Source organism: Chenopodium album, chromosome 21, assembly GCF_948465745.1.
Source record: "Chenopodium album chromosome 21, dcCheAlbu1.1, whole genome shotgun sequence".
Taxonomy (NCBI): domain Eukaryota; kingdom Viridiplantae; phylum Streptophyta; class Magnoliopsida; order Caryophyllales; family Amaranthaceae; genus Chenopodium; species Chenopodium album.
Genome location: NC_137854.1, coordinates 3,699,983 through 3,715,851, shown reverse-complemented (window position 1 = coordinate 3,715,851; position 15,869 = coordinate 3,699,983). Strand labels below are relative to the sequence as shown.

The window sequence follows — 15,869 nt, the reverse complement described above, 5'->3', positions numbered from 1 at the left end:
TATTATGACGATTCATGTTAGCCGATCCCAGATTATTTTGAGACTAAGGCTTTGTTGTTGTTGTTGTTGTTGTTGTTGTAATAGACAATCAAAATTGGTCATAGTCAAGTTAGATGCACTTAATTTAGATATAAAGGGAATCCATTATACTATTATAGTAGTAGATTGTTCAATTTTGGGATGAATAATTAATGTGTAGCTAGGCGATATTATTGTTGTTTCTTGTTTTATTAATTTTTTTTTACGAGGGTTATTTGTTTCTTGAAAGTCATGCCTAATGTATTTTATATTATGCTACAAAGATGTTACAAAATTATTGTTTTTTTTTTTTTTTTTTATTTTTTATTTTTAAAAAAGTTATTGATTTGATAGAAAATAAAAATAGACTAATATAAAGTAGGGGTGAAAAGTTGTATTTTTTTTTTTTGGGTGTTGAAAAATTGTAATTAGTTGTCAGGAAAAATACTAATTGTACAATAATATGCATCAATTATTTTAAGCGTCTCAAATAGACATGTAATAAAAGTATGACCAGTACAAAGGTATGAAATACATTTACAAATTACAGTATTAATTTTGTTGAGCAAATCAATTCATACACCATGTTTAACTTAAAAAGTGAATTATAAGTCTAAAAAGATTCAATAAACTAGTGACGAACGATTTAGATGTGTTCTAGTCACTTGATTTTTAACCTATTTTTATCTGTAAGTGAAAATAAAGTTAACAAAACGTGCAATTTAGAACAAAAGAGGGAGTGATAATACGGACGAACTTCGCTCTTTCCCGCGCTCTCTGTCTCTCAGCTTCTCCATTGAAGCGACTTCTGATACTTCGTATTTCTTTCCTCCATTGAAGCAGCTTCTCAGGTAACATGTTTGTAATCATCGAATATCATTTTTCACAATCTAGGGTTTGTCGTTAATTTAATTCCGTGTATGCTCAATTTAGGGTTCTTCTTTAAGTCGATTACTGAGCTGTTGCTTAAATTTACAAAAGTTATGAAGGATCATAACGACCGATTTTGTTCATAGAGAAGAACATGATGTGAATTTTCGAACCCTATTTGATAATTGAATCAAATTTGCCTTTAATGTTTGGATGTAACTAAGAAATTGGACTTATTTAATTATTTTTTTTCACCTAAATTTGTGTGTTTTTTCGAGCCTAATTTGATAATTGAATCAAATTTGGCTGTTAATTTGTTGCTGAACCCTTTAATGTTAGTATGAAACTATGAAATTGGACCTTTTTTCGGCAGCTGCCCCCTCCTGCCCAGGCTGAGGGACGGGCACGGACGTGTTCTCTTCAACTTATTTTTTCAATTGTAAGCCAAGATAAGCTGAGGAGAACATAAGTTTAACCATATTGTTCATATTTTTGTGTTAATTAATGCCCTTTTACATACCAGAATATGCTGCTAATTAGTGGAATTTAGAAAACAATTCTCTAACACCAAACAACTAGGATATTATGCATATAATAAATATGAATCATGTAGGGAGTTAATTATATCTTTGATTAATGATTTCCACTAGCTTTTAGTATTGACTTTGAAGACATATAAACCCTAGTGTAATCCGTCTAATTGTATATCAATCCTATTCAATAAGTTTATATATCAGTTACATAAACACGGGGAGCAATCTATGATGTAGTTCGATATTTGCACAAGACTTGTTTTAGTTGATATTTTTGTTTTTCCTCAAAGTAATATTCAGTAAACAAATAAAATTTTCAGTTTGGGCAGCCAAACAGATTGGTTAGTTGCGGCATAGTTTGATGGAAACCATCAAGCCTTTGCCAGAATCTGTTCAAAGTATAGTGCGTTCTGGGTTCATCATCAGCTGCTTTTCAACCGTTGTTGAAGAGCTCATATATAACAGCTTAGATGCTGGTGCAACAAAGGTACATTTTCTTTTTGCTACACTAACAGGAAATTTGCTGTGTGTATCTAGTAAAGCTCCCTCATATATTGTTATTATATTATTTTTTTTTATTACTTTTCATTAGTTAGTGACTATGATGAGTAAGCATAAATGTGATATTGGATTATTTTAGTCATTATGATATTGTTTTAAGAGACTTAACTGAAGTTGACCATACTCATGAAAAAATTTGGATTTAATCAATCACTGTATTGTTTCAGGTATCTGTGTCTGTAGCTGTTAACAATGGCTACGTTAAAGTAGAAGATGATGGTCTGTAACTTTATCTGCTAAGTTATGTCAAATTACTGTACGTCTTTACCTAGCTGATCAAAGCACTAAATGGTTCAAATATGGGCTGACTTTGCAGGATCTGGCATTAGCCGGGATGGTCTTGTGCTGCTGGGAGAACGCTATGGTAATAAGGACTTCTATTTGGTTAAATCCATGTCTTATTATGTTGTAGCGTAAGTGCTCCAAATGATGAACCTCCAGACATCTTTGCTAGATTGTGTGATTGGTTGAATTTTTGCCGGCCTAGATTGTCCGTCTTTTCTTCATGTGAAATCATTAGCAGGAGAATATCTTTGATGGTTTACTAAGTCATATCTTTTTTTAAATATCAACAAGATGCTATTAAAAATTTGCAAAATGCTTATGTTTCATGTGTTTTATGCACAGCAAAAATCAAGATCCTTCACTACTTTGTGGCACTACTGCATGAATAAAGCACCTGATTCAATTAGCCAAATTTGAGTTCCCATTTAATTTTATTTTAATATTTTCCAAGATACTTGTTCATTTTGGATATGATGAGATTTATATCCTTTTGTCTTCTGCTTGAAGAGTGGAAGAGAAATTGGGGATGCAAGCATGTTGTTTTGCTGCACAAATTTTTTTATGTGCCAGTGACCAGTGTACCTCTAGTGTATTGAAATTATGGGTCGACTCTTCAGAGTTAAGCAAACTTGAGATGCCCTTAACAGATATTTTTGTCCTTGGAATCTTGTGTGAATGCATTGTTACTTTATGCAGTGACATCAAAACTTCGGCATATTCATGAAAAAGATAATTTAGTGGAAAGCTTTGGGTTTCGTGGAGAGGTTCTGTGCTCAATTGCTGACATTTCTTTAGTAGAAGTTTTAACAAGAGTACAGGGGAGGCCCAATGGCTATCGTAAAGTCATGAAGGCAAGTATGACTTACTGCTTCTCGTGTCAGTTTCATAGTGTCTGGGTTTATGTGGCATCATCTGATCTATTTTCTTGGCCAAAATAACATTTGGGTTTATTCTTCAGGGTCGCAAATGCCTTTGTCTCAGTATTGATAATGATAGGCAAGATGTTGGAACAACTGGTAAGTTGGTTCTTTTTATGGTGCTATTACTGACCTCTCTCTGTTTAAATGTGTGCATATTTTTGGGCTATACAGTGCAGTGCTTTTTCAAACTAATGTTGGACTTCCTTGATATCAGGAAGCAATTTATATCTAAATCTGCGTGTAACAATTTAGATGAAGCAAAGAGAGGCAAATTACAGTAGGGTGGTCACAAGCTGAATTGAGATTAATTCCAGCATGAATGACTCAATTAACTTTAATTTCTAAGTTTGGTATTGGGCTCAAGTTCATCTAAAACTACACAATTTACTTTGAGCTTGTGTTGAATGTTAGATTTGGAGTCCATATTCCACTTCAAGTTTTTTTTTTTTTTTTTTTTTTTTTTTTTTTTTTTTTTTTTGACGGGAACTGAGCAATCAAGCTTTATTAATAAACAATCTTCAAATAATTTACAAAACAATCTGCTGTTGCTGCTTCCTTTATGTCTCTATGATGACCTTTGGCTTGGGTAGGTTGAGCTAAGAATTATTTTTGTTAGTAATTATATGAGAAGGCCTCTTAAAATTTGAAACTTATGTACACCCTCCATCTAAGAATACATTGCAAGCTCTAATTTTGGTATGGGACTGTTATCTCCACATCTATGGTATTGACTTCGAATTTGGCTCATTCACAAAAGCTGAGCCATGCGTTTAGCTGATTTAAATCCAAATCTTTCACGAGCATTTATGGTCACCTATAGTTGTTACTCTTGTAAGTTTCCACATAAATAAGGTAGTTATGCCTAAAAGTTATCTTCTCAATGTTATGATTGCTTGATCTACAGAGTGGCTTACTTTCAATTCCTGTACAGTTTTTTGGTCCTCTTACGTGAAATGGATGGTGCATGTAATTTATATCACACAGGTGATAGGACAATAAATTGTGATACTATTTCTTCTTCGTGTACACTTTTTTTCTTTTGTCACTTTCAAGCTGTTGGTAGAAGTTGTCATTGCATTTTCTTTCTCTAATTGAAAGTTTATAATATTCAAATTTTGCAGTCATTGTTCGTGATTTATTTTACAATCAACCTGTTCGGAGAAGACAAATGCAATGCAGGTATCTTTCATTCTAGTGATAATAATTACAGTTTTAATTTATTGGTAATGTCTGGTGATCTTGGACTTAATAGTATGCTTGTATTGGTGGTGCTTTTGTGCTGTAGTGTCAAGAAAGTTTTGCACTCAGTTAAAAAATGTGCAGTACGGATTGCTCTTGTGCAGCCTAATATTTCTTTCAAAGTCATTGACATGGAGAGGTGCGCCCACTGTACAATTATTATAATTATTATTTTTGGCTAGATATGCTGCAATTCTATCTGATGGTGTCCATATGCAGCGAAGATGAATTGCTTCGCACACGCAGTTGCCTTTCTCCTTTGACACTATTGTGCAGCAATTTTGGTATTGAATCTTCAAGCTTACATGAGCTGAGTATTTCTGAAGGTCCATTGAAACTCACAGGATATGTGTCTTCTCTGTCTAGTCCATTCTCGTCAAAGGTGAGTCTATTTGTACCTAAATTTAATTAGCAAATTAAGTAAAGTGTAAACTAATTGGCATGAGAGTCTTTTTATCTGACATATTTGATTATGTTTTGCAGGTTCAATATATATGTATCCAAAATTTTAAAAATATCAAAATTGAACTTGACATTTATGTGGTAATTGAAATGAGCCGATCATCTTTTGAAATCCGTGGACCTTAACATATGAAGATGTCAACTCCAGGTTTGTGGATAAAGGCCCAATGCATAAATTCCTGAATCATCTGGCGTCTATGTGCCATGACCAGTTGGGAAGCGACAGTTGTGGAAAGAGAAGTCAGCCTCAAGGTCCAGCGTACTGTTTGAACCTAACCTGTCCTCGCTATTCCTATGATCTGAATCTTGAATTTTCAAGGGCTTCTGTAGAATTCAAGGTATCATTTTTTATTGTTTGAGGTTGCATTCCTGTTGGTACTTGTGCAGGCTATTTAAAATATACCTTCTGTTCAAAATTAGTATCAAATTTTTTCTGTTGAAAGGCTTGATGGCTCATGATGCTCTGATTAGAGATAGATCTATGTAGAGGTTTCTGTTTGACGTTTATTTATATAGAATGGCAGGAAACATGACTAAATAGTCACATAAACGATAGTTCTCCTTCCCAATTTATTTGGTAGTATAGTATGAATGTATTCTCGTACTCTGTCTACATTGGGTATGGATTTGAAAGCTATAAACTACTGCTTCTGCTCTTAAGCTTTTGTGCTGATATTTGAAGGATCAAGGATGTATGAGGAAACATAACTTGGCTTGATAAGCTCAGCAGCTTTCTTGCTTCCATTGGCATTGTAACATTTACATGGAATGTGTTTCCAGAGCATGTTTGTTATATATATAGTTGTCTCTCTCTCTCTCTCTCTCTCTCTCTCTCTCTCTCCTATATTTTAACAATATTTGTACATGCAAGTTATGAGGGAGGAATTGTTTTGTCTCTTAAGATGTGATGGGCAGAGAATTAACAATGTAACATAACAGGAAAGTAATTTATCTTGAGCAAAGCAGTTTTTTGTTTTGTTTTGATTTTTTTTTTTTTTTTTTTTTTTTTTTTTTTTTTTTTGTTTTGGTTTTTTTTTTTTATTCAATTATTTATTTATTAATTTATTTATACTCTTACATCTATTCTTCTAACAAGGATTCTATGCTTCAGCTGTCTGTTTGGGAATTATTCTGGTAAATACATAATAATAGGATTTTTCCAGGAGTTGAATGCAATAACTGCAAGTGTACTTCAATATTCAAATTTTGAAATGTGGGCAGGGGTTTAATTTGACTTATGGGTTTTCAAAAACTTAGAATGTTTCCTCTTACCATGAAAGAAGTGAATGCATTTTTTAAACTTTATTAGGGGCCGTTTGGTTGGGGGTATTCAACAAAGGGAATGGGAATCAACTACCATGAATCCCTTTGTTGAATGGGGTATTCAACATGCTTCTTTTACCATGAATGCATTTTCTTTTCTTTTCCCTTTTTTTTTCTCTTCCAATTTACTACCTGCAGTTTTGCTAGCAATATCTTATAAGTGTACAGCCTCTGAAGTGTTAGTATGGTATTGCAGGATTGGGCTCCTGTACTTGCATTCATTGAAAAATCAGTTATGTCTATGTGGAGTGAGGAAATAAAGAGGGGTAAGATTGTAGTCACTGTACATTTTGTTTGTCCAAATTGCTTACGCATGTCTTAAACTCTTTATGGAATGACTGTCATGTTGGTCTCCTTTCTTGCCAGGGATTTCTCATAAACATGAAGCTGACCTGATCAGGAAAGATGACAGAAAGAAAGTAGTTGAAACAATTTCTTCTGAAGAAAAAGGTTCTCTGTTCCTATCTGTTGAATTTTAGTTGTATTTTTTTCAAGACCTCATGCTGTTTCCTGTGCTAATTGCCATTAATAATTATGCAACATCTGTTTCCTAGACAGTACTCCTCTTCTCACCTGCCCCCATTTCAGGGAAAGAACAATGCTTATTTACACTTTGAGATGATTGTAATAAGCTTCTTTTCTGATGCAGATTGGTGGTTGAAGACCTGTGAAATGTCTACAAAGAGACGTAGGATCCAGAACAGTGATAATCAGCTTGCATGCCCTGGAGATTCACTGGGAATGCAAATAGGAGACTGCAACTACTCGTCTGTTTGGAAGAACAGCTGTAGACAGCACTTGAATCCAGAGAGAATCAATGTGAAATTTAGGGAGTCAGACACAATGAGGGAGTCTCCTCGTCAAATGAATTTTACTGGAGTAAGTGAATTTTCTCACTCTGACCATCTATGTGATGTAACAGACAGTATCGGCGATGATCTTTTGGGGCCTGATAAGGAACTGGTGGATTGTGATTTTTTGAGGACTGATGTTACTTCTATGGAAAAAGAAGCCAGTTTTGCAAACATTAATCTCTTTAGTTCAAGATGGAAGGATGAAGTCAGTGTAGATAGTTCAATTGCTTGGAACCTTGAAAAAGGAAGCACTTGGAGTTTTGAGTACATGCCGGAGCATGACAGGAATAGGGCTAATGATGATCAGAGGGAGTTACTTTTGCAAAGTTACCGATGGGAAAATCCAATTAAAGCCCCTCTGAACTGTGATAAGGAGTCTCTGTTTCAGACTGATAATTTCGAGGCTAACAGAAGCTGTGACAATTCCCATGCCAATGAAGATGCTGATAGTCTTATTGATAACTTCGATATTCATCAAAGAGCTCAGTTTCATATTGGGGTAGCAAATCTTTGGCCACTCCCTAAATTTAATATAGGAAGTCTTACAAGGAAAGATCTTGACCTTGATCATATGGAATATGACAATTTATTATCATCCCATGGAGGATCTTTTATCAGAGAATACCCTTTAGAGTCTCCAAGTAAACCAGGCGCAGTGCTCTTCCCCTGCTCGTCAACAAACTTGGGTCAGCAATCTGCAACTACACATCCTTTCATTAAAGTGAAAGATTGGGATTTTGACAATATTACTCATTATGAAGATTTTGAGAGGAAACCTGGAATAAGAAAAAGTGTTGATTTTGACCAGATTAATTGTGAAAAAGAGGAATTTTATCAATCTGGTCTTGGTGATAGGTTTTGCAACACGAATTTCACTTCTATGCGTCATTTGACTTCAACATCTCTGTTTACAAAAGAATTAGCAGGAGTTGAAAATGGCATGTGTGAATATTCTTCACTTGGGAATAGTGTTGATGAAATGTCCTCTATAAGATTTGATGATCCCTTGTTTAAAGACATGTATTCACCATCTCCAGACAGAAAGTGTAGAGACTCATCAATCTGCTGGAGTCCATTTATATCCTCCACCAAAGGAAACCAAATGGACCTGCAAAAATGTCAAGAGTTTGGGCAGGACTATCCTAGAGAAAGATCAGAGAGGGGCTATGACAGCTCTGATGGCCTTAAATGTAACTCTATGGTAACAGATGAGACATGGTTTCCATGTCTGGATTTTCAAAACAAATTAAGTTCATATAAACCATCAGTGTGTGTTTCATCCTTATCTGCTGGTAAAGGTCACAAAAGTTATCATCCAAGACGTGAAGATTTAGAACAAAGTCATAGCTCATTGGAATCAGGAAGCTCCGTGAGATCTAGAAGAAGCCATTCAGCTCCTCCATTTTTTAGGGGCAAGAAGAGATTTCTCTCAGCAAAGAGTTCTATGATTACAACTAATAATTCTGGTTCGCAGAGAGCTCCTGAAGTTTGCACTGTCCCAGGTTTTGCAATTCATAGATACGGCTTCGTAGATTTTAGGTTTATGAAAGTGTTAAGTTTAGATGAACTGAGATCAAATCTTTGTCGACGTGCAGAAAAAGCCAAGTTGAAGCACCCACTTCTACCAGCACCAGCTTCTAGGTTAAATTTCCAGCGTGATGGGATAAAATTTAAGGAAGATTCCCAGTCCTTTGTCGAGTATGTGTAATATATCTGACTTCAACATTCATGCTCATATTAGTGAAATATTAATACCCCCTTTCTTTCATCATTATTTTTTTTCAGACAAGAGGTGAAGGAAACCTTAAATATCACACAAGCCAGTGCTTGGTCAGTAGATGGAAACACAGAGGATGCCTGTTTCAGCAGTGGTACATGTTTTTTACAAATAAAATTTGTTTTTTACTTGTTGATATAGGGCCTACAGGGACCCCCTTTCATTTTGAAAGACTGTTAAGAATTCTATTCCCTCTATTTTTTTTTAGCCTGTTGATATAGGGCCTATAGGTGTGCTTTATTTATATGGAAAATTAACATAAATTTTAGCTGTAGAGTCCCTTTTGATGAGATCAAAAATCATAGTCTTTTGAGACTTTTGAAATTAGGCTCCCCTTGATTTCCATCGGTGATAGGCTCTAATTGCTAGTAAATGAATCATATGATAGATTTGCGCTTCTGCTTTCATGTGGTAAACAACCTGACAAATAATTATTTGCATTCATTGGATTATAGGAGCAAAGTTGTGAAACCCTTTTTTTTTTTTTTTTTTTTTTTTGGTATTTTGGAGCAATGCTTCTTAAATCTGTGTATCATATGCACCTGTTTACGAAATCATGAGGAAGATGTGGGTATTGTCTTCTGGCTTTTAACTTTTGATTGATTAAGTCGGTGACAAGTCTTTTGACTTTGCTTTTACTATTTATTTGATTCACAAGAGTGGAAAAAGCCATAACTATTGCTATAATTCTTACTTGTCATTCCAACCACTAAATTAGTGCTATAATTCTCTGCCATGTTTAAATTTGGAAAGCTCAATATCTGAATGCTGTAGGCTGCTTTAAGGACTTTCAGGATTCTGAAACGTCTAATTTCAAGTGGCGAGAAGGCTGTCCAGATCCTAGATTAAAGGAGGTTGCTAATAATCTAAGAGTAAGTTCATCAGAAGTTATAAGATGTGTTGTACTGCAAGTATTCTAAATGGTTTCTAAGTACCATTTTTTTTCTTATAAACTGCTGATACAGGCTGGAAATAGGTTAATTGACCTTAAAGCTGAAAGTGATATACTGGATGTTCAGTCTTGTATGCTTGATCTTTCTGGTGATTTATTAGTTCCAAAATCTATCAATAGAAATGGCTTGCAGAATGCCAAGGTGCTTGTGCAGATTGATAGTAAATTCATTCCAGTTGTGGCAAATGGAACTTTAGCAGTAATTGACCAGGTCTGCACTTATGCTGGTTGTTTCTTTGCATATTTTATACGAGGATGGAACCCGCTTGTGTTTGAATACTTTGTTTAGAAATTGATTTGCTACTTTATTTTAATGTGATAACTTTGTTTTGCACATCAATGCCTTGAAGCATATGATTGGATCTGACCTAATGATGAACTCTTTTTCAGCATGCTGCTGATGAGAGAATTCGACTTGAAGAAATGCGTCGCAAGGTATTGTTGCAGACTATTTTTTGCCTTTTTTAGGGGGTGGGAGTGGGAAGGAAGGGTTTTGTGTGGTATTGAAGTTTTTAAGACATTATATGCTTATAGCTAAATGGCTGGTCTCAGGTGCTTTCCGGTGAATTGAAGTCTATAAACTATCTGGAAAAAGAGAAAGACTTGGTATGATGGAAACTCTGCTGGAGAGGGGTAGTGAATAGTGGAGATACAACACCTCTCTTTATATACATCTTAAAATCTTAATTTTACAGAAGCTTTCATTGTAGGTTTTGCCTGAAATGGCCTACCAGTTACTGTGCAATTATGCGGAGCACATAAAGCATTGGGGATGGATATGTAACATTTTCTCTCAGGATTCTGGATCATTCACAAAGTAATTTTTCTGCTTTAAATGCTTCTTTTTATTACATATCTTGCGCTTATACTCATGTATTCATGCATGCCAGCATGTGCACTGAAATGAAGTTATCATTGATTGCTTTAGTCTAAAAGGACAAGCATGCACTGTAATCTGCAGACACACATACATGCCCAGCTGAGTCACACACGCATATTCATGCATACATAGCGCACACACCTCATACAGGAGGCATAACGCAGCAAGTTTGCCCATACTCGAGTGACTAAGGCTTTTATTTTTATATCTGTAAAGTTTAGATATATACAGAGATATAGGTTCAAGCTTGCGAACAAACATTGGGGAGGAGAGAGAGGGGGAGGGAGGGAGGGGGGGGGGATGAGGGGACGGTTTTTGTAAAGAAGCAAAATATGAATTAAAGTCCAACTTATTTAGGAAAGAGTTGTGCTTGGTACAGTAAAACGTACTAGAATTTAAGTTTCTCTATTAGAATCTTGCTAGCTATTATTCAATCTAAAACTTTCTCATTATGCTCTCAGTCGTCAACTATTCCAAATTACAACAAAATACAGTCAATATATTCTCACTGCAGAATACTTTTGCTGCTGTACTTATCCAATTTTGCAGGAATCTGAGTCTTTTAAATGAGCGGGCATCTGATCTCACACTAATTGCGGTAATCATACTAATCCCTCCGCTAGCTATTTTTGACTTCCAATAGAAGAACAGCACCTAAATTTTCTTTTATTGTCGAAATCCAATTTAAAGAGTACTTCTGATATACATTTAATAGAGAAAGTTGCTTCTGGCGCTTCTAATCTGTGATCTCTTTTTTCCCTTGAGACATAGAGATCAGGTTAATTTAATAATTGTCAATTCTGATATATTTGTTGGTGTTTAGGTACCATGTATTTTGGGTGTAAACTTGTCTGATAAAGATTTAGTGGAATTTCTTGAACAAGTAAGTCTGACCTCAATTTTTAAGCTAGCTATATCCATCTATTAGAGGTCAATGAATGTTTTCTCCAAGATAATTTTTCTTTTCTCCGTTTTATACATTTGCAACAGCTTGCTGATACTGATGGATCATCAATCATTCCACCATCTGTAGTTCGAATTCTAAACTACAAAGCGTGCAGGGGTATAATCTTAATCTTTGTGTAACTCTCTCTTTTGTTTTCTCTTTTGCTGCACTGCATTGTGAATTTATGACTTGATTATTTCTTACATGAATTCTATTCTGGATTTGAAAAGTTTTGTATGTTTTTGTTTTGCCTTTTCTATGCTGGGCTGAAATTGGATAGAAAGTCATGTCTTTTATGCCGTCCACCTTGCAAGTTCTGATTGGAACCTGGCTTATGTTTTACGGAAGTCCTGAATGATTAACTTTAATTTATACTTCATTTATTTTTAAGTTGATGCATTTTGACTTTTGACACTTCACAAAATTTTCTTTGACTCGCTTTTGTGATCTATAGCCATGATAAAACATGGTCATGTGGGATCTTGCTTGAATTATCTCTATGTAAATTCTATTAATATTAACTTAGAATTTTTAATATTTAGAGATATTAATTGTTAAAATCGTGGGTTGACAAACATGACATAAAAAATGTGTCAAACTGTCAAATAAAAAAAAACAGAGGAAGTATATTATTTTGCGTACTATTAGCTTAAAATGAAGAAATTGATTAGAAAGGAATCTCAGCTCTTCCCACGTCCATCTTAGTCTGGTTACCTGACTCATACATGTTCCTTTTACTTGAAATTTGTGATCGGCTGCTCCTTGCTGCCAATATTCTTTATCAACATTATATTATTTTTACTCTGAAGGTGCTATTATGTTTGGGGACAAACTCATGCCATCCGAATGTTCCCTCATCGTTGAAGAGCTTAAGCAAACATCATTATGTTTTCAAGTAAGCTTCAAAACCATGGGAAATCTCTAGGTAGTGTAATGTAGATTGAGCCCGAGTTGGTCTTGACAGTTTTATTTTGTAGTGTGCTCATGGAAGGCCAACAACAGTGCCTCTGGTGAATCTGAAGGCATTACACAAGGGTATTCTACAGCTTGGATGCTGGCATGACTATTCTAAGAATACATGGCATGGACTCTGCAGGAAAGAGATTACTCTTGATCGTGCCAGACGTAGACTTGATATGGTAAGAGGCTGTGACTGAAAATTTGAGCTTCCTGATGTACAAATTGCACAATGGTGGTGGTATAAGGATTTTCTTTATTGTCTTCAACAAATTTTGTTCTCTAGTAGTTTTTGTGCATTTTCTTTTGTATATTCTTTTTTAAAAAAAGGGTTTTTCTACATTATAACCCTCCAACTTTCCGTTTTCTACGATGTGCCCCCCTTTTTGAGAAATCTACACTGTAACCTTAAAATACATTTAGCTTCTACACGGTAACCTTGCTGTTATCTTGCCGTTAACAAATTCCGTTAGTTATATTTTTTTATCGATTTGCATGTTAGAAATGGTTCCGTTAAAGGATTTGGGGGGTATTTTGGCCCTAAAGGGTCCAAATTGAGCTCATATTTCACAAAAAAAATGACGCAAATGTCTTGTTTTGCATATTAAATACGTAAACACGCAAATCGAGACATTTTTTATATGCAAAACAAGGCATTTATGTTATTATTTTGCTAAATATGAGCTCAGTTTGGACCCTTTAGGGCCATAATACCCCCCAAAACCTTTAACGGAACCATTTTCAACACGCAAATTGATAAAAAAAATATTATAAAATGGTAAGTAGGTCCCACTAACGGATTTGTTAACGGCAACATAACGGCAAGGTTACCGTATAGAAGCTAAATGTATTTTAAGGTTACAGTATAGATTTCTCAAAAAGGGGGGGCACATCGTAGAAAACGAAAAGTTGGAGGGTTATAATAGAAAAACCCTTAAAAAATAAATGTTCTTTGGCGAGTAAAGCAATAATAGCTGAGTACTCCCTTTGTATATATGGAGAGAGTATGAGAGTATATCGTTCATTCGTTATTTCAAACCTGTGTATGAGGTAATAATGTGGCCATTCATTGATGGTACAACAATTGTAGAATAAAGGATGAGGATAAAATTCATCAAACAATCTCTCTCTCTTCTCTTTTTTTTTTTTTTTTTTTTTTTTTTTTTTTTTTTTTTTTTTGAATACAGAACGGGAAGTGCATATATTACAAGGAGGAGAAAACTATTACTTTGATACAACTATACAAGGTTTGTTGCAGCATAAAGTATTAAAGAACAACTATTACATAGATAGGAACTGCAACCCAAATTAGTTACAAAAGTAAGCCTAAAGGAAGAGTAATAGCTGTAAAAAGGAAAATTTGTGACCATGAGCCACTAAGGACTTGACTGGAAGCTGCAGCTAGAAGAAGCCCCAAACCCACATCTTCTATTCTTCATCTACAAGACTAAAAGCATTTGTTTATAGTGGTAAACTAACAGCAATATAATTCCAGGAAGCAGCAATTTGCCATTTAATTTCTTACAGTAGAATAACTTTTGCTATTTGGGAGGCCTTTCTGATTGTTGGCAACTTCTCAGAAAACTCCGCCAATTGTTCTGATGTCATTATCACTGAGGTTTCATTGCTGTCTTTGTAGTAGATCACCAATTCATCTAACACTGGTGAACTCCTGAGCAGAATTTCAACCAAGTGAACCACAACAGGATACGAACTCATTGATATGTTGTGAATGACAATGGTTTTAAGAGAGCTCCAGCAGTACTCTTCTTCCTTACCCGGGTTGCAATTTTCGAGTTCTGAATCTACATTCTGCAGTGAAAGAATTTGTTATAAATAAAAGAAGCAATTTTAAGATTCAAGGGAAGCTAGAGTTATTGTAAAGGTAAATTAATCACACCTTGACTAAATCAGAATACCATGATGGGACAGTTAAGACAAGTTCCTCCAAGTAAGGTGATTTCCATAACAAATGACAAAGACCAAGGATGTGCTTATCATTCAACCTAATTTTTAGATCCACTCGTTTCCAGTGAACATTTTCCTGAAGATTGCATTTTAGAATGCAATAGAACATCACCTGAAAAAGTCACCAAAAAAACAGGATATCATTAGGAAATGTACAGTAGAAGAAACAGAAATAAACTGAGAGTATTAATACTGTCAATACCGTGACAAATGTATCTGATAAAGATACATTCTTGATATGCAGAAGTTTGGTTAGAACAGATTGAAACCGGTTGAACTCTTTGAAACTTGTTGCTGAAATGTTACACTTTAAACAAAACGAAAGTTCAGCAAGAGACGAAAGGTTCACAATCTCCAGTCCATCCACACATCCACTGTATTTAAACGATGACAATTTTGGGCAATTGATTTTCATAATTTCCTCTGAACTAACAACTATCTCTCTATCAAACTTCAATATATCTAAATTTGGGGCATTGATTTCAGTGAAATCCCAAGAGTCCGAACAGTTAGATATCTCTATTTCTTTGAGCAAAGGGCAACCTTGAATGATTTCCTTGAAAACATCATCATTCAGACTTACATATTCAAGTACCAGAACTTTAAGTGATCCCATTTTTACTCGCTTCTGAAGTTTCATTTCGATGAACACCAGCTTCAGCTCGATCAAAGAGTCACTAATGAACTCTATGAAAGGCAACTTATAGACCTCATTAACAGGTTCAACCATTCCGAACCCAAATTCTAGGAACTTGACTTGTTTCCTTAGGGCGAAAGCTAACCAAGAATCTATTTCACGTCCCCAATCCTCAGATTGGAAAGATGCTATCTCTTCATAAAACATGGTTGAAATGTTAACTCTGAACCTGTCAACTGTAGGCCTCTGATGGAGCTTTAGCGCGTTGTGGACAAACCTAAAGAAACCTGAATTTATATCCTCGTTTGCCCATAAATGAGAGAGCAAGTCATCATCAATATCGATATTTTGAAGGGAAGTCCACAGGGTGCCGAATCTTCGAATTAGGACAGTTTGGACAGCATCACTTGTAGGGAGAAAAGACAGGATGTGGCAAAGAAGTGAGTCAGGCAAAGCACTAAGCCTGTCTTCTAGTTTAGCTTGTGTATAAGTCATGGGTTGAGAATGAAAGATATATTTTTGCTCTGAAATACTTGTATTGTGGTGTATTTGTGAGTGCTAATAAGGAAGAAAGTTGGGGTATTTATAGATTCTTCTCCTTTCTGTACAAGCTAAAAGGGTTGAATAAACTGAAGAGTACTGAAGAAGCTTTTAAGGTTGAAATACTTTGCTTGACTTGTTCATACT

The 15,869-nt window shown here is 35.1% G+C and overlaps 2 protein-coding genes across 2 annotated transcripts; one reads left to right on the top strand and one right to left on the bottom strand.

Annotated features, from left to right (window-relative positions):
* Positions 1 to 741: 741 nt before the first annotated feature.
* On the top strand, positions 742 to 13,575 carry LOC145602689 (DNA mismatch repair protein MLH3-like). The gene is made up of 27 exons (XM_081658855.1): positions 742 to 869; positions 1,742 to 1,908; positions 2,150 to 2,201; positions 2,299 to 2,346; positions 2,964 to 3,118; positions 3,226 to 3,283; positions 3,359 to 3,454; positions 4,309 to 4,366; positions 4,473 to 4,565; positions 4,646 to 4,808; positions 4,910 to 4,969; positions 5,017 to 5,226; positions 6,408 to 6,477; positions 6,578 to 6,661; positions 6,861 to 8,567; positions 8,661 to 8,763; positions 8,851 to 8,936; positions 9,617 to 9,714; positions 9,808 to 10,005; positions 10,185 to 10,229; positions 10,347 to 10,400; positions 10,505 to 10,611; positions 11,224 to 11,272; positions 11,498 to 11,557; positions 11,665 to 11,737; positions 12,430 to 12,515; positions 12,598 to 13,575. Exons 2-27 carry the CDS (start codon positions 1,783 to 1,785, stop codon positions 12,775 to 12,777), a joined length of 4,119 nt encoding a protein of 1,372 aa, XP_081514981.1. The 5' UTR covers positions 742 to 869; positions 1,742 to 1,782; the 3' UTR covers positions 12,778 to 13,575.
* Positions 13,442 to 15,718, bottom strand: LOC145602005 (F-box/LRR-repeat protein At4g14096-like). The gene is made up of 3 exons (XM_081658114.1): positions 14,748 to 15,718; positions 14,478 to 14,657; positions 13,442 to 14,389 (listed from the first exon to the last, which is right to left on the bottom strand). The coding sequence occupies exons 1-3, from the start codon at positions 15,675 to 15,677 to the stop codon at positions 14,099 to 14,101; spliced, it is 1,401 nt and encodes a 466-aa protein (XP_081514240.1). The 5' UTR covers positions 15,678 to 15,718; the 3' UTR covers positions 13,442 to 14,098.
* Positions 15,719 to 15,869: the final 151 nt, after the last annotated feature.